This window comes from Andrena cerasifolii, chromosome 15 (genome assembly GCF_050908995.1).
Source record: "Andrena cerasifolii isolate SP2316 chromosome 15, iyAndCera1_principal, whole genome shotgun sequence".
Classification (NCBI taxonomy): Eukaryota; Metazoa; Arthropoda; class Insecta; order Hymenoptera; family Andrenidae; genus Andrena; species Andrena cerasifolii.
Genome location: NC_135132.1, coordinates 8,115,051 through 8,132,520, shown reverse-complemented (window position 1 = coordinate 8,132,520; position 17,470 = coordinate 8,115,051). Strand labels below are relative to the sequence as shown.

At 42.0% G+C, this 17,470-nt stretch overlaps 3 protein-coding genes across 3 annotated transcripts; 2 read left to right on the top strand and 1 right to left on the bottom strand.

Moving 5' to 3' along the window:
* The first annotated feature begins 663 nt into the window (after positions 1 to 663).
* Rab11 (RAS oncogene family member Rab11) lies at positions 664 to 8,386 on the top strand. The gene is made up of 5 exons (XM_076827933.1): positions 664 to 993; positions 1,836 to 2,031; positions 2,652 to 2,926; positions 3,829 to 3,985; positions 7,145 to 8,386. Exons 1-4 carry the CDS (start codon positions 954 to 956, stop codon positions 3,963 to 3,965), a joined length of 648 nt encoding a protein of 215 aa, XP_076684048.1. The 5' UTR covers positions 664 to 953; the 3' UTR covers positions 3,966 to 3,985; positions 7,145 to 8,386.
* A 167-nt stretch (positions 8,387 to 8,553) lies between these two features.
* Yl-1 (Vacuolar protein sorting-associated protein YL-1) lies at positions 8,554 to 12,413 on the bottom strand. The gene is made up of 6 exons (XM_076827926.1): positions 11,981 to 12,413; positions 11,693 to 11,904; positions 11,448 to 11,630; positions 11,157 to 11,379; positions 10,883 to 11,092; positions 8,554 to 10,816 (listed from the first exon to the last, which is right to left on the bottom strand). The coding sequence occupies exons 1-6, from the start codon at positions 12,112 to 12,114 to the stop codon at positions 10,585 to 10,587; spliced, it is 1,194 nt and encodes a 397-aa protein (XP_076684041.1). The 5' UTR covers positions 12,115 to 12,413; the 3' UTR covers positions 8,554 to 10,584.
* A 1,178-nt stretch (positions 12,414 to 13,591) lies between these two features.
* Positions 13,592 to 17,092, top strand: Pyd3 (beta-ureidopropionase pyd3). The gene is made up of 5 exons (XM_076827927.1): positions 13,592 to 13,997; positions 14,540 to 14,790; positions 16,038 to 16,426; positions 16,492 to 16,809; positions 16,886 to 17,092. Exons 1-5 carry the CDS (start codon positions 13,888 to 13,890, stop codon positions 16,955 to 16,957), a joined length of 1,140 nt encoding a protein of 379 aa, XP_076684042.1. The 5' UTR covers positions 13,592 to 13,887; the 3' UTR covers positions 16,958 to 17,092.
* Positions 17,093 to 17,470: the final 378 nt, after the last annotated feature.

Below are 17,470 nucleotides of genomic sequence, written 5' to 3'. Positions count from 1 at the left end.
TATTTCGTACCCAAAGCGCAACAATATATAACCTCTTAATATAAACAATACTAACAACCTTTAACCAAACACAACCTAGATAAATAAAAAGGATATCCAACTAGTGGTGAATTCCACTTGTGCCCAAATCGCAATTTCGACAAATAAATTACGACTCGAAAACAGGAACATATAATTCACAATATTCATTTTACTACAAAAACCAGAAATTCCTGCTCGTGCGATTTGGGCATAAGTGGAATTTGCCCTAGAAGCGCTATTACCCCTAAACCGCTATACTGTTTTTTTTCAAACGTAACTGGCATACTGTAATCGTGGCTGACCCTAAAATAAAAAAGGACAGAGAAATTTATAAATCCGACACTAGATCAACCTCTATAAATATTTTGTTCCTAGGTAATGCATAAAATAGTAGAAACGTAGAAAGTCAAACTATTATTACAAAATTAATTAGAAATTCAGTTGACAAACTTAAGCAACCAAAACTTTTGCAGCGAACTTCGCGTGCTTGAGGTCATGCCCGACTCCAGGCTACCAGTTAAAGATTAATCCAATCGTCTTGAATCCCAATCGAACGAAATTCCCGCCGAATTCGCTCGCCCGATCCGCGACGATCGCGAGCCACGATCGATCTGCGCGTGCGCGCGTGCAGCGCGCACCGCGCATGTGCAAGCTATCGGTTTGGAGGGGCGTAGAAAGGAGGCCATATTGTACAGTTAAATTGAAAGAACGAAAATAATTATATCATCGTGTGGTCGTGGCCGTTCCGTTTGATATTATCGCCGCGTGTATCCGTAACAGAGCCCCTCGATCGTCCAGTGTCGAGGAACGGTGTACGGGGCCCGATTCCGTGGCTCCTGCATTCCCCCAGATAGCTACAGACCGTAGTAGTGTATCCTGATATCTAGCCACCGTCCGTCACTCTACTAAAGGGGTTTATTGCTCCAGGCGAGATGGGCACTCGGGATGACGAATACGATTATTTATTTAAAGGTAAATCCTCCCAGCTCATTCCCGCTCGTTACCCGCCTTACCCGTCCAACTTCTCGAAAATTTTTCCATCGCGCACACACAGACGCACACACACACACACACACACATACACCGACAGAGAATACGTGTGCGTATACATACATATATATACGAACATCACATTTGCATATCCTCGTACGGTACATGCGTGTATACGTGCTTACTGCCGCTGCATTACCGCGTACGATTTTAACTCGCACACATACGCGGCCGTGCGTTTAGCTGAAAATCAACAATTGCACGTTCGATGACACGCTGGCCGAGCGAACGTCAGGATCGAATTGACAGAGCCCACACAGCCCGCGGTGTACACCGCATACCCGAACTTAAACGATGACATCAGACGCGCGAAATGTATAAGGATCCCTGTGTCGGCCGCTCGGAACAACTCCCAGCTAATCGGATGAGTCAACCGCCGTTGTCTCGTTTATTTCTGCTCTAGAGATACCGCGGGCGCCTATGTGTGCGCTACACGTTTTCCCGAATAATTCCTGCGACTACTCTATCTCCGAGGCGATTGCATATCAGGGGCGAGGGTCGCAGGGGGAATGCACGTGTGGTCGGTCGAATCTCCGTTCACGAACACCACCGTTGGTATCTTTCGTGATTCGCAGCGAATCACTGGGCGGTAGCAAAGGGCGAGGTGAAACACGGGTGGTACTTTATCCGGATCTTACCCTCGTACAGCTCGCTAAACTTTTAAGAGCGTAGCGCAGGGCGTTTGATCGTTTCCGAGGGATATGAAAGTGTTATGTTCCCCGTGCTGAAGATCTCATTGGCGAATGTTCTTTCTCGTATTTCAGTTGTCCTTATCGGCGATTCCGGAGTAGGAAAAAGTAATCTCTTGTCACGGTTCACGAGGAACGAATTTAATTTGGAATCCAAGTCGACCATAGGCGTTGAGTTCGCAACACGTAGTATACAAGTAGACGGAAAGACTATCAAAGCCCAGATTTGGGACACGGCTGGACAAGAGCGCTATCGTGCTATCACGTCTGCGTAAGTTGAAGTTACCCGCTGAAAAACAGCTCAGGGGCATTGTAATCCTCTGCGCGAAAAGTAATTGTACAAATGGTATACGAGCTTGTTTAACTCGACGGGAGGCGCTATTGGGTTCAATTTACCGCAGAGGCGCTGGTTGCGAAAATATGAAGACTGTTCGAGTTTTTGCTAGAATTTTTTAAAGAACTTTAATAAAGATTTTAAGATGTTTCGTCAATTTTGTTTGATTCTTAAAACACTGTGCTTTAACGTAAAATTTACGAAGTTAAAAAAGCTGTTCTGAAACCGTGGATTTTTACGTTTCAATTTTGGGTATTTTTGACCCGGTAACGAACACCTGTGTTACAATATGGTGTGTGCCTCCCGCTGGGTTAAGTAAAGCCGGGAAGCTAAGCTAAGCGAAGTCATGTTTTAAAGTAGTTTTTGGTGGAAACGGTTCCATAAGACTGTATCGAAGCTAATTTTTTTACAACGTAGCATAGCATAGAATCGCATAGCATAGCTAAGCTTCCCGGTGGATTCCCGACTTAACGTGTGTATTAAACGCTGGAATGTTTACGAAGCTCCGCTATGCCAGAGATGATCTGTGTCCGTAACTCGGCTCTCTAAATCGTCAGATACTACCGCGGCGCGGTTGGAGCCCTGTTGGTCTACGATATCGCGAAGCATCTGACGTACGAGAACGTAGAGAGATGGTTGCGGGAACTGCGGGACCATGCCGATCAGAACATCGTGATAATGTTGGTGGGGAACAAATCTGATTTGAGGCATCTACGCGCAGTTCCAACCGACGAGGCGAAAGCGTTCGCGGAGAGGAATGGCCTCTCGTTCATCGAAACTTCTGCTTTAGATTCTACTAACGTTGAAACAGCGTTTCAAAATATATTAACAGGTGAGACGACGTTCGCTTGACTTACGCGACTCGGGCTTGATATTATTTTTCGTAAGAGGCGGGAGACCAGGGCTTTGTATTCTTTATTTAAGGGGTCATTCCACTGGTAATCACTCATTCAAGCTTTTTTTCTCAGTGAATACAACGAATAACAATGTCAAACTTTTTTTTCATTTATTAAGCTACTTGTAACGTATACGGAACAATTTTTTAAATACACTTTTAATTGTGTTTTTTCAATGTTATCTGCAGTTCAAAATCGCGCCTTTGAAAAGACGGTGGGAGTGATTTAAGCTCACCAGACTCATCTGAAGCTAAAAAACCAAGCTGATTCTTAATCATTATGAGTACCGCTATCGCAGGTGCCAGAATTAGCCACGTAAGTCGAAATTTAAGAAAATTGTGCGCATTCGAACTTCAAGTAAGAATTTTCCAATTTCGAAACTTGACGTTTGAATGCGCGCAGTTTTGTTAAATTCTGACTTACATCGCTAATTCTGGCACCTGCGATAGTGGTGCTCATAATGATTAAGAATCAGCTTGGCTTTTAGCTTCAGATGAGTCTGGTGAGCTTAAATCACTCCCGCCAGGGAGAGGTACTTCTTTTCAAAGGCGCGATTTTGAACTCCGGATAACATTGAAAAAATACAATTAAAAGTTTATTTAAAAAATTGTTCCGTATACATTACAAGTAGCTTAATAAATTAAACAAAAAGTTTTGACATTGTTATTCGTTGTATTGATTGAGAAAAAAAAACTGAATGTTGCCGAATTTTGCGGCGTGATTACCAGAATGACCCCTTAAGGGGAGAGTTAGGAAGCTGGTTAATGATTTCTTTCAAGCATGAGTGCGTTGGTGTTTCTGTTGTACTGGAAGCTGACCCGTTGTTTGATTGTTACAGAAATCTACAGAATCGTATCGCAGAAACAGATACGCGACCCACCCGAGGGTGACACAATCCGGCCACAAAACGTAGAACCAATCGACGTCAAGCCAACAATGAATTCAGAGGGAATGCGTAAGCAGTGCTGCCAGTGACTCACCTTGCTGCTTAAAATGTGTGTACACGCAAATACAGTATCAATATCGCGGGGGTACACTCGATTAATACCAAGTTTCTAAGAGAAAGAATTTAGTCTATGGTCCAGTAAAGCATGAAAGAAAAAGAGAGAACAAAAAAAAAATGAAAGTTTCTGGGATAATTCTTTGTACGATAGCATAGTTTTAATATAAGAAAACTATGGTTAGTTAATTATAAATATTAAGTTGATTTGTAAATTGAGTTAATTTTAACATACATCAAAATTAAATATTACTAAAGACACTTTTATTATGTATTTTTTCTTCCAAATAATTCTTACTGGTCGTCTAGCTGTTGCGTATAGTTCGTACAATTCGGCACGCAGGCCTCGACTATTGTTTGCGCGTTATTAATTTGACGAACACTCTGCAGCATGTACACGCGACTGAATTTTACGTTTTACAGAAACAATGAGAACACTACTTTCATGAACGGCCATAGATCTGCTATTCTATATAGAATTAAGGGTGCGTTTGTTTCGGAGCTCCGATGAACGATCGGCGATCAGAGCGAAGCGCAGAAATATATTTTATAATTTTCTAATGGAAGCGTCTACATCGAAGCAGCGAGCAGAGCCACGCTTACTGCTGCCCTCAGTTAAAATGTCCTATCTAGCATTTCGAAACTTCCGAGAAAACTGAAGTTCTATTATTCTTTTGTGCCGTCCTTCTAAAAAAAATTAATCAATTAGACTGTTTCTAGATTTCTACGAAGTACGCAGGGTTTTCTAACTTTAAATTCTCTTGAAATTTTGACAAATGCTAAATAGGACATTTTAATTAACGAGGGCAGATACCAAATATCACTTTTTCTTCGCTATTATCGCCGTTCTCATCGTTGATACATAATTTTATTGGCGACGGATGTAGGAAAAAGGGATGAAGTTAAATACAACGCAATGATTACGTTTACTGCGTAGACTTTTTCCGACGATTTCGCGGAAGTTGAGGATATTAATAATTGGGCCTAGTTGTGCAAAAAGCTACCAACCCTCAGTGATCTGAAACTGAATGGCAAAGTTTGAAGATTTTAATTTTTAAAGGAAAGTAGTTTCATTTCTATTTGGTATATTTTATTTCTTGGTGCTGCTTTTAAACGTTTTTAAATATTATTTTAAATTTTCTGTAGCTTGTTTTTTAAGCCCGGGAGTATGGCTTGGTAGTTTTAATAATTGTATAATGTAAGAGTCGTTCTATGGGTTGGTAATTTTTTGCAAAATAAAGAATACGAAATTATGGGATCCATACTGCGTTTAACTAATTTTTTTCTCATTTTCAGGGTTGGTAGCTTTCTACATAATTCGGTCCGATTCTTCTTCAGAATCACTCGCGTTTAAATGGTTCATCTATGCGAAACCTTAAGGGGGTATTCTCGTCTAGAAGGCCAATATTTATTTTGCTTTTCTTCAGGGGCGATGCACAAAACAAAGCAACATTTCACTTAGTTGTGAAAAAAATTCAGCCATATATAATAATAATTAATGGAGATATGGGTCATCTCGTAAAGCGTGTGCAAATAAAAGTTGCTTCATGGTACACGCGATCCCCGCTGTTGCGCTGATGCAAAACGAAAAAACCAAGAGGATTCTTAATCAGTAAGAGTGTGGCTATAGCCCGTAGCAGATTTATGAAAATAAATTAAAAATTCACAAAATGGCAGGACTTTGAATTTAAAACTCATTTTTTCCGTGTTTTTTTTCGTCTTTAAACGGCATTAAACTTGTGAAAAAAGACTATTCCGCCTTGATTTTGCTACCGGCTAGAATTATATGTTTTCTGAAGGTGTACGAAAAAGATGAACCAGATTGGCCCGCTAGAAGTTGAGATATCGTGTGTACCGTCGTGAAAAACACTGTTTTGAGAAAAACCCATATCTCCATTAATTATTATTATATATGACTGAAATTTGTTTTACAAATTGCTGAAATGTTGGTAAATACGTGTGGATAATGCTTATCGGTAAAAATTGCGTAATTTTTTTGTGGGTCGCCCCTAAATAGAGGATCTCGTCCCTCTAGACAAGAATACCCCCTTAAAGTAGGCTTTCCTTTGCGACTGGGCGCAACGTTAAGAACTTCAAAGTCGATTTTCTCGAAAATGAAGCGCAATATCAAAAAATTGTATTCCTTTTTCTCGACTTATTTAATTGTTCCAAGTCGAAAAGAATGAGTAACTTTTTTTGATATCGCGCTCGGTTTTCGAGAAAATCGACTTTGAATTTCTTAATGCTGCGTTCAGTCGCGTATGGAAAAACCTACCTTAAGCTCCACTAGAAACGCACCAAAGAAATATATTTTCCAGCAGCTTCTATCGCAGCTCCAACATAAACGCACCCTAAGATGATTTATTTCCTACGGCCAAGGAGATGTTTCCCAACAATTCGATTCATTTATATTGAGAATGACAATCACGAACTCAAGAAGACACATTTCTAAGTCCTTTAATTACCTTCGATTTCGCTTCGCCTCGCGAGCCGTTCGTTTTCGTCAATATTATTTCCTGAAACATTTTGTAGCGCGTACTTAAAATCGTTAGTCATTTAAGAGATATTTAACGCACTGATAGCTTTAAAAATTTGAAGACAGATTGCTTTTACTCTGGCGTATGAAACTTATGTATAGAATAGCTCGCATTTTTTACGTGTAACGGATGACAAGGGCTCCCAATGAATTTCTTTAGTTTGGTAGCAGTGTACAAGTTTCTGCTAAATAAATATTTCTTTCGATCATTTCGAGTTCTTGCCAGTATTAGTCTGCACTGCAGAGTGCTTTCGATCGACAAGAGTATAAGTAGAAGTAAACTTTTCAACTATCTCATCTTCATTATTTATTACACTCCCTTTCAGACTTCGCTTATCTCTTTTACTAATTACACGAAACCATTCACTGAGCACCGAATGAAAAGCAAAGAGAGTTAAACGCCATCTGTACAAAAATGAAAAATACTAAAGCAGCCGATTTACCCTTACGATTTACAAAATACATAATCTTTCAACGGAGGTGTAGCTTCGAATTGAAACGTTATGTATCGCTCGAGCAAAGCGAAAGCCGCGAATTAGTATGATCGGTGTATTAATAAATCCCTGGTCGCAGTGTGACGCTATTAATAACCGCGATTGCGCACGTTTGTTTTTGCAGAAGGACATACAAAGAGGCAAAGGAGAAAAGAAAAGTGGTCGAGGGTAAACGTAACAGGTGCATACAGTACAAGAGTCAAGACTATTTACGAATATAAGTATACACGACTACTAACTTTCCCAGATAATCCGTGTTCAGGACCCGAGGGGGTAGGCTCCTACTCTGACCGCTTGGTAGCGGATGTGTAGATAAGTGCGCCGCTGCGAGCCGTACTTAAAGAGTATTCTTTTAACATCTGTCGTTCACGGGTCGCTTGGCTCCGATAAGACACAAACCGCAGAGCGAGCGCGCGTCTCGCGCGAGACGGCCGGGCGTCGTTCCGATCCACTTCTAAGCGAGCCGCAAGAGTTGCAAGGGAAAGACCACAGAGAACACTTCTCAAGTTCCTTCGGATTATTTGGGAAAACGATCTACTTGTAAACTCGACGCTAGGAAACGATGAGGATCGGGGGATCTAGCGACACGTAACACACAGCAGATTAAAAAAAAAAACAAAACAGAAACACGATCGGCGGAATCCTAAGGACATTATTGGAAATACCTAAAAAACAAACAAACAAAGAGGAATGAGACACGTACGCACTATTCTGTCCCCGAAATTCATCTCACACACACTCTCTCTCATCCCCTCTCTCGCTCTCTCTCTCTTCTATCTTTATCTCTGATACGTTACAATAAATCAGTGTTGTATTACTGCTTCTTTGTAATACATGTGTAACTCTACTCAGCGCGTAGTGGGCGATCGTGAATGCGCGAACGATTTATAACATTATACGGTAAGGTGCCTCTGAAGTGTTCGGCCAAACCTTGGAAATCGATCGTACATGCTGCGAGGATGAAGAAGCGGCGTCACTTGAGAGAAACGGATGTCTATAGATGAAGAGGTCCGAGGGACTCGGCTGGAATGCCCTCTAATCGAACACAGTTTCACGAGCTAGATCTTACCGCGCGCATGCCGGTGGGGGAATTTGAGAGAACACTTCCCCACTCAACGGGACACTGAAGCGCGGCTTCGGAGAGCTTGTAAAACGTTCCCCAGGCATCTACATTTGTACAATAGTCCTTTTTTTATCCTTGCGGCGAGTAAGAGACGCTTTCGAGTATTTGGCCCTACGTTTCGGGAACAGCCTATATTATTACTACACAAAAGTCCTGCGGTCAAGTATACAGATGCACAGCAATAGAGGAAACAAAGTGAAACGATAGAAGAAGCTTACGATTGAACGTACAAGTATAAAGAGACAAAGAGAACACAACGACGAACAGTTGAATCAGGATATAACACTTTACTATTGTTGCTCACTCTCTGCTTTCAAATTTGCACCCAAGCCCCCCCCCCCGCCCTGTAGCGTCGACCTCGAAGCGCGTTAAGCAGCTTGGCCCACGTTCGGTGCTTTCGAGGCGTACACTTTCTATTTTATTTCTTCCCTCCGAGGTGGAAGAGGAAATGTAAAGCGGAAGGAGAACACGGGAAATGATCGTCGCGACACACAGAACCTGAGGAACTGTGCGTATCAAGTGATATGAAAGTACGCGGGCAAAGGATATTCGCTAAATTGTATCGTCGTAGATACTTTTCTAGTGTCTCTAATAAGTATTGCTTTGATGTGTGTAGCCGCAATGTAATCTGTTATCGTTACGAGTCCTCGTTGTATCTTGATGAATAAATAGAGAGTGAGTAAAACGTTGAAAATATTGAGATGTCTACACCTCGTTGCGCCACGCGAGGGCCTCGGTGGCACAGGGAAATAAAAAGGACCTCACGGCTGATCTGCTCGCAGGGACGCGCTGGGGTCGAATTTAAATTCAATTTTAAGCATCAGTAATGCGAACTTTATTTACAATATTTCCTCGTGCAGCGAATTGTATAATTCTCGACGAATAAGGACAGAGATGGGCGAAATTTTTATTTACAGTGGCGTGCAAAAGTATTTGGCCACCATTTAGCATCGCATAACTTTTTTTAAATCAATCCAAACGACTTGAGTTTTTTTTAGAAGCTAGAAGGATTAGTTTACTAAGTGGCGTGATTCGTCGTTTTGAAAAAAATGCACTTGGTCTGGGTTAGCAAAAAAAAATAGTAAAAGTCGTTTTTTAAACTTTTTTTTATGAGCCTGTAAAATTAAGCATTTATAAAAAAAGTTTAAAAAACGACTTTTACTATTTTTCTTTGTTAACCCAGACCAAGTGCATTTTTTCAAAACAACGAATCACGTCACTTAGCAAACTAATCCTTCTAGCTTCTCAAAAAAACTCAAGTCGTTTGGATTAATTTAAAAAAAGTTATGCGATTTTAAATGGCGGCCGAATACTTTTGCACGCCACTGTATATAAAACTTGGAGTAACTAATAAAAGTTACAAAAATTATTCGTCCCTCGTTCGTTAATTCGACGCGTGACGAATAATTCTTTTAACTTCTATTCGTTATCCGAAATTTTATTTAAATAAAAATTTTGCGTATAAAAGTAGCGACTTCAAATTTACTTTTGGCCATCAGTGTGTTCCCTCCGCGAAACAGTGAGCTTTCAGAATTAGAATTCTTTTAAGGGTAGCCGAAGGTTATCGTTTTGTGTCAGTGCAGTGCGTGTGATAAAATAATAATTTCAAGAGGGAAATCATGTTTTCCTATCCAGCGCATCCATACTTTCGTCCCCTCTGTATTTTGTATCCTTGGGTTACAAGACACGGTCCTTACGGAGCTTTAAGGCGCGAACCTCTGTCGCGCTAAGCAAGAACGATAAATTTGTACGGACAGAATTTAGAGGATAAATTACACACGTTATTAAGATCAGTTTATTCTCCGTTGATTCGATACGAAAGGGGATGCTGAGCCCGCGGCCACGCGGGCTTTTATTAATCAATGCTTTGTACTTTATAATTTTATTAATAAAATCACTTTTGCTTTGAACACACTTGCATACGTGTAAACGATCATCCAATGAATTTGACAACAGCTTCCATTTCTCTACTCGAAGCTACGCTTTAAAAGATTAATATTCTAGCTTTACTTTCTCTTCGTTCGTAAAGGGTAGCAATAAAAACTCTCAATCTTACACATAAGCATCGTATTGTAAGTTTGTCACATTTTTAAGACTGTACATGGAATTTTAAACGTTACTGAAGACAGTGGAAAAGGCATGCAATATTTACAAGTTTGTCACGGTACCCTAAATAAATTACTCTCCATTCATCGTACCTTAGCCGTTAGAACAGCGTTTTGTAAAATTAACACAATTCTTTTTGCGCGTATCGTTAAGTTACTTTACAAAACAGAAGCTTTCGTAATTGCAGTGCTACTCCTTGTTAGAAGTATTGCGACGACGCGTGCTGTACACGGAAGACTTCAACTGTCCCGGGAGAATTAACGATGTAATAAAATAGGCTCGGAATAAGAGCGTTCGTAAATGATATTATTTCGTAGTATCGCTAAGAAAATTCACTACGACGAAATGGGCGCGGAGGCTGGCTCCAGGCGTATTGTATTTCTCTGGCCACCGCCGTGGTTCCTTTGCCTCCACTCGAGCCACCGTAACAATTCCGAACTCTGCGACGAGTCGTTAATGTCTGACCGAGCTTCCAATTGCTGGTAATACGCTTCGCGTAACAATCGAAATGTTTGAACGTTCTTGTACGGCAGGTGGGTCATAGGATCCAAATACTTAGCTGGAAGCCTAGAGTTTTTCCTTGTTAAATTTAAGAATTCTCAGCGACTCGTGTTACAAATTTCACCCCCTTACCTTGTAATCGCGCATAAAGCTTTCATAGGTGGCCTTTGATTTACAGGTTTCTTAAAAGCTCGCAGGAACTGTTCGTTCTCAAAAGTAATAAACGTTCGTTCATAAAACCCTTTCGTCTCCCCGCACCGATATCTCTTCTTCAGCGCGGCGGCGGAATTCTTTTCCGTATTATCGGAGTCCTTCGCGTCGTGCTCCGACTTTACGATCACACTGTCGGAATCAAAAGAGCCTGAATGGAAATACTATTTGCTCGCGTGGGAAATCGGGGTTTTACCTGTCGTCGGCAGCCGCGTCCGAATCTTTGTTCTCGGAACTCGCGCTCCCATTTTTCTCGTCGTCCCCGTCGATATTGATCTTGTCGTCCTCTTTGTCGCAGTTCACTTCGGCCAGCACCATAACGGGCATGGACAGCGACTGGTACCTAATTATGGGCCCGGTTTGTGCTTTCCTCACCGTTCGCGTGTTTTTCTTCTCGTTTTCTAACTTCTGATATTTCTCTGTAAATTAAATAGAGCCTGAGAGACAATTCCAAGCTCTCTTGCTGAACTAAGCTTCTGGTTATTACCTAACGATTTCATATTGACTAGTTCGGTTTGCAGCGCTTCCTCCAGCAGTTCTTCCTGCGTGGGTTTCCAAGTGTCGTGCCTCACGACTCTCGTCTTCCTCTTCTGATCCTCGTTCCTTTCCCGCAGCCGCTTCTGCGTCGCGGCGGACTTGGCGGCGGTGGAGCGACGTATCGATTTTCTTTCTACAACAACCGGCGACTGTATTACTGTTCTTACGGCTGGACGTTTCTGCAAAGATGTTTACCAGTGCTCTCCAAGAAGTTTTTAGTGTGCCTCGGTTGCCTGGCTTTCTTCTCCTTCGGCGTCGCTTGCGACTGCACTTTGGGTTCTTTATAAGCCTTCGTTACGAGTCTGCGCTTCTTTTTGGGCCCCTCCTGTTCGGTGTCGGAGATGGGCTCGTCGTTTTCGTCTATACTGAAGTCCGAATCTACTTCGTCCTCCGCCTCGTCCTCTTCCCTAAAGTAGCGTCGTTAAGATACCGTTAAATCCGAGCTGCATTAAGTTAGATGAATAAAGGAAGCGAGATATTAACAAGTAATCGTGGTCCTGTTCAGTTTCGTCGAAGCCGCCATAAGTCGTCTTGTAGAAGTCATCCTCCTCCTCTTCGTTCAGCAGCTTTGCCATTTTATTCCCGGCATTTGCACGCCTCTCCCTTGCCGATGCCATGTTTCTGATCGCGTACCTTTACTCAAATTACACTTTCCAACTCAAGCCTCCCTTTTCTGTTGTAGCTTCACATAAATAGGTTAAGTACGGTTAACCTCAAAGCGATTAACAAAAGGAGGTCCACATAGTTACATTTAAATCGCACGTTTCTACGAGATACGCGTAACTTATGATAACAATCAAAAAGTTTTTGCAAATCATTAAATATCTCAAATTTAAAAAAAACAAAATACTGATTTTTTAAATATTTTCTATTCCTTTCATTTTCTTTGTTTACACGCTACTGTGTACTAATAATCGATACTATCGAAAGCCGGTACTATCGATAATCGAAAGCCGGTACTATCGATAATCGAAAGCCGGTACTATCGATAATAGAACGTCAGTACTATCGATAATCAAACGTCAGTACTATAGATAATCGAAAGTCGGTACTATCGATAATCGATAGTCGGTACTATCGATAATCGAATGTCGGTACTATCGATAATCGAAAGTCGGTACTATCGATAATCGAAACTCGAAGATAATTGAACTAAAAAGAGAAGGAACGAATGAAAGTTTTCCACTTCCCATTATTTTTATTTCCAATTACACAAATTTACTGTGACAACATTGCATTTGCATCCTGTTCGTGATAAACACATTTTCGTTATCTATTTTTAAAGCTGACTAATTACATTATCGTGTGAGTATATCGGGAAATTCAGAGAACAGGAAAGTATCTGCACGGTAGAAGTACTAATTGCAGAAACATCGATAACTATTTAAGGAAACTGTGTCGAAAGCATAGTTATAATTCTCTTATCATAGCGGAGTAATTGTAGAGAGTAAATTCCGAGTAATTTTCCTCGAGCATAAACAATGGCACATCTTACTTCAGCAATCACAGCTCAACGCGAGATTGCGCACCTCGATAGTTTGCACAATTATCGCGAACTTATCGTCCCGCGATACTAGATAGTGCACCGTGTATAATGAGCACGAGATAAGTACACCCGTCTCGAGGCGTACGTGATTACGCGCTATCAATAAACAGTTCTTCGTGTAAATATATTCCGCAACAAACGCAAAAAAGCGGAGGTCCGTTCCGAACGGAACACCGCATTCTGCCAAGTTTAACAGAAGAACAGCTATTTTTGCTGCCTCGATATTTGGCGAAAATTCCGTCGACGAGACGCTTAAGAACTTCGAAATCACGAATATGGTAATTTCTTCAGGGGTCTCGAAACTTTAGAATTCATTTTAAAATACAGTATTCCATGACCCAGAGCAACGTGCCCCTCAAATGTCGACCATAGAACCTACATAACACAAATTACACGACTCCGGTGTGCCTCGAATAAATTTATTTCCATTCGATTGATTAGGTTGCCTGCACATCGGCAAACAACATTTTCAACATTCGCCGAGATAAGGTGCTCCGTTGCCAAAGAGTTCGGTGATTATAAATTATAAACCACGTATGGCTACTTAAAAATACTCGGGTATCTGTCTCGTTTAGTACAAATTTCACTGCATTACAGATACGAAAGTTTCGGCAAGATTTATCAGGCTCGATTAACGGTAAACACAAATTAATCCTACGAAAGTGTATTTTTCAGCTGTAGATTAAGAAGCGTCGACCTAGCACACGTTTACGCCTGTCGTACCTATATATATTCAATAAAATCCGTGGCTGCTAGCGATCTTCCCGAGTCTACGACGCGCAGCGGCCAAGAGCACAGCAACTCTTACAGCATCAGGAACCTCTCTGTCTATCTCGCTAGCGGAATGAAGAAAGCCACCATGTTCAACCAAACCCTCGAGGATATCCTGGAGAACAACCTGCCGGAGAAGGAGCTGGCCGAAGCCAAGCGCCTCATATACGGCCGTGAATTGGAGTAAGTTTTATTATTCGTTGCTCGCTCGTTTCATTCGCGTTTCACTGGCACCAATTGGCACAACAACCGCTCGCTGATGAACAGTGACGCGGGAGGACACTGCTCGACGCCTGTGCGCCGCAGCACTTCGCACTTAGCTGCGGCGCGACAGCGCGCAGCGCCGGTGTCAGCGGCCCCCCGAAGTAATTTTACGCCGAATATTTTTAGATTTAGAACGCAACGCGCAAAAATATGTGTTTTTCACCGAAATATTTCGCGTTGGAAAATTACTCTATAAATACGCTTCCTTTCGCGTGCAAGGAACCGCTGCGCACCGTCCCGCATACGGGGTGTTTCGTTAAATAGAGGTTAGGATTCGTCGGAATGTTTTCGAGTATTTTGAGAGAGAGTAGCTTTGGTTTTTGCTGTTTTTAAATTGCGAGGAAGGAATATAAACGCCGTCGCGCATTTTGGCGATGCGAATCGAAGAAATTAATAATAATTATTTAATTGTTTATAAACTTTTCTCTTCGTGTCTCTCTTTATTTGTAATTTGTTGGCAGGGCTTTGGAGCTCCCAGAGTGGAACGGGACCAAGGAGTTCGATGTGCAAGGTTATGTTTTGGGCGGAGGGGTCACGGAGCAGTTGCGCCCGCCGCGAATTGTTCGAGTTGGGTTGATTCAGCACATGATAGAGCTGCCCACGACCGAGCCGCTGCAGAAACAAAGGGAGGCGCTTCACGTGAAGATCCAGAAATATATCGAGCATGCTGCTTCCTGCGAAGTTAACGTACTCTGCCTCCAAGAAGCTTGGGGTACATATGAGTGTACACTACGGTGGCCCTTATTTATACGTGTCCAAATTATTTTTTTGTACTTCTTTGTTCTCACTCCCTAATATGGTTCCATTTCATAAAAAAGAGTCCCTGAAAAATATTATTGGTATCGGACAATAGGAAAGGGAGCCGACCAGGCCTTAAAGTTTAGAATTCATCAATTTGAATTTGAAGAATTTCTCAAAAATGGTAAGCTCTATCGAAATTTTGTTCAAATAATATTGAGAGAGCATGCAATTTTCTACAATTACTGTATACATAATTTTTTCGTGGTTCCAACCATTTTTGAGATAATAGCGTTTGAAGATAGAGAGGTCGGCGCTTCGCGCGTCCCACCTGTACCCGCGCGGCGCGGACCTCTCTACATTCAAACGCTATTATCTAAAAACTGGTTGGAAGCACGAAAAAATTATATATACATTAATTGTAGAAAATTGTATGCTCTTTTAACATTATTTCAACAAAAATTCGATAGGACTTACCATTTTTGAGAAATTCTTCAAATTCAAAGCATTGATGAATTCTAAACTTTAAGGCCTGATCGGCACCATTTCCTGTTGTCCCATTGCAATAATCTTTTTCAGGGACTATTTTTTTTATGAAATGGAACCATATTAGGGGGTGAGAGCAAAATAAATCGCAGGTTGAAAATAAGGGTCACCCTAGTGTGCACAAGGCGCTTTGTCTGCTTCTCTGCTCGACGTCTCGTTCTCGCTAAAAAGCAATTTGATTCGTGACGCGTGCTGGTTCAATGCCACGCGTACACAGCTATAAATGAAGTACGCTACACAGATAATATTTCGTACATATACAGACAGTTCTGCAACTCATACGGTCTCAGACGTATTCGTCTGTTATTAATCGTGGAAAGCTGAAAAATGATTAGATAAGATTCTTCTGCGTCTTACGCTTAAAGCAGAACCAAATCGGCGGAGATAATGGCTCTATCTCTTTAATCAGAGCATGGGAATTCCCATTCCGAAAAGACATCCGCCTTGAAATTTTCTTCAAATCGGTCTGCTTTATTTTTCATAGGAAAAATGCATTTCACCGATCGGATGTTTCACCAATTTGCGAACGCACGAATATATATATGAGGAACTTCTAAGAATTCAGAATTAAATATTTGGCCCCTTTCAAAACACGCGAGTTCGTGCGTCGGGATTTCTTTTGACTCAGAGTTCCCTAAAGCTTTACATTAAGAAAAACACTCGACCGCTTTACAGCTATGCCATTCGCCTTCTGCACGAGAGAGAAGTACCCCTGGTGCGAATTCGCCGAGGATGCTAAGACCGGGCCGACGGTATCGCTCATACGCGAGTTGGCCCAGCAGCACAACATGGTCATTATTTGCCCCATCTTGGAGAGAGACAGCGAGAACGGAGACACCATGTGGAACACGTCAGTGGTGGTCGGTAACGATGGAATCGTGATGGGGAAGCACAGGAAGAACCACATTCCTCGCGTGGGCGACTTCAACGAGTCCACGTACTACATGGAAGGAAACACTGGGCACCCAGTCTTCGACACGTGCTTCGGTCGCATCGCTATTAATGTCTGCTACGGGCGCCATCATCCGCAGAACTGGATGATGTTCGGCCTGAATGGCGCTGAGGTAAAATTACTTATAGGAATCAGGGAGCGTCTAGCTCGAGTCTGACACGAGTCGTGCGTGTTTAGATCGTGTTCAACCCATCAGCGACCACTAGCCACACATCCGAGCCATTATGGTCCATCGAGGCGAGGTGCGCAGCCATTGCGAACAGCTACTACACCTGCGCCATTAATCGTGTCGGAACCGAAGTGTTCCCCAATGAGTTTACATCGGGAGACGGCGCCCCGGCCCATCACGACTTCGGCCACTTCTATGGATCCAGTTACATCACTGCTCCCGATGGAGCTAGGACTCCTGGCTTGAGCCGCTGCAAAGACGGACTGCTTGTCTGCGAAATCGACCTGAACTTGTGTCGCCAGATAAAGGACTTCTGGTGCCTGAGAGTTAGTTCCTCCCTTCGATACTGATTTAATGCGCTTCTTCTTGCACTGCTTCTGTACGCTGGCTTTCAAATTTCAGATGACGCAGAGACTGGACATGTATGCGAAGGAACTCAGCGAGTACGTGGAGAAGAATCTGAACATGAATTGAGAAATGGCACGGACCCAGGCATCGAGACAAACGCATACACTTTTACTCAGGAAATGGCTTCTCGAATCATCTTTTACTACCTTTGTATAAACTGAGAAAGAGCATAGAAAATATATATACATATTTTTGATGATACACGAAGCGTTTTGGCCAATTGCAACGAGAGCTATTTGATTTTCAGAAGAAGGCACGCCAGGGGCACTAACACGCGATATTATTTGACTAACAAGGAGAGGTTCCCAGGTGTCCGCCTCCGAGTGCTTTGCTTTTTGGATATGTTTTAGAGAACCGAAAAATAAGATATACGTGTTTTTTATAGCGGCCCGTTTTCATATTTAGGGGGTGAAAGCACCCCTCAAATTTCATAAGGGGTGCAAAGTTGTGTTGAATAAAACTTGATATATGTTCTTGTCATCAGTCACCGTTACTAGGGGGTAAACTACCCGTAATCGTTTAACTGCGCATTTCAGAGACTTGAAACGTGTAAAAAAAATCATCAATTTCTTTAAAAAA

Excerpts from the sequence above, each read along its gene's own strand:
- Rab11 (XM_076827933.1), top strand. The coding sequence starts at position 954 with ATGGGCACTCGGGATGACGAATACGATTATTTATTTAAAG. Across the intron at positions 2,032-2,651 it reads TATCGTGCTATCACGTCTGC|ATACTACCGCGGCGCGGTTG; the intron begins GTAAGTTGAAGT and ends CTAAATCGTCAG. Across the intron at positions 2,927-3,828 it reads GTTTCAAAATATATTAACAG|AAATCTACAGAATCGTATCG; the intron begins GTGAGACGACGT and ends TGATTGTTACAG.
- Yl-1 (XM_076827926.1), bottom strand. The coding sequence starts at position 12,114 with ATGGCATCGGCAAGGGAGAGGCGTGCAAATGCCGGGAATAAAATGGCA. Across the intron at positions 11,905-11,980 it reads GAACAGGACCACGATTACTT|GGAAGAGGACGAGGCGGAGG; the intron begins GTTAATATCTCG and ends ACGCTACTTTAG. Across the intron at positions 10,817-10,882 it reads GCTTTATGCGCGATTACAAG|GCTTCCAGCTAAGTATTTGG; the intron begins GTAAGGGGGTGA and ends GAAAAACTCTAG.
- Pyd3 (XM_076827927.1), top strand. The coding sequence starts at position 13,888 with ATGAAGAAAGCCACCATGTTCAACCAAACCCTCGAGGATATCCTGGAG. Across the intron at positions 16,427-16,491 it reads TCGGCCTGAATGGCGCTGAG|ATCGTGTTCAACCCATCAGC; the intron begins GTAAAATTACTT and ends GTGCGTGTTTAG. Across the intron at positions 16,810-16,885 it reads AGGACTTCTGGTGCCTGAGA|ATGACGCAGAGACTGGACAT; the intron begins GTTAGTTCCTCC and ends TTCAAATTTCAG.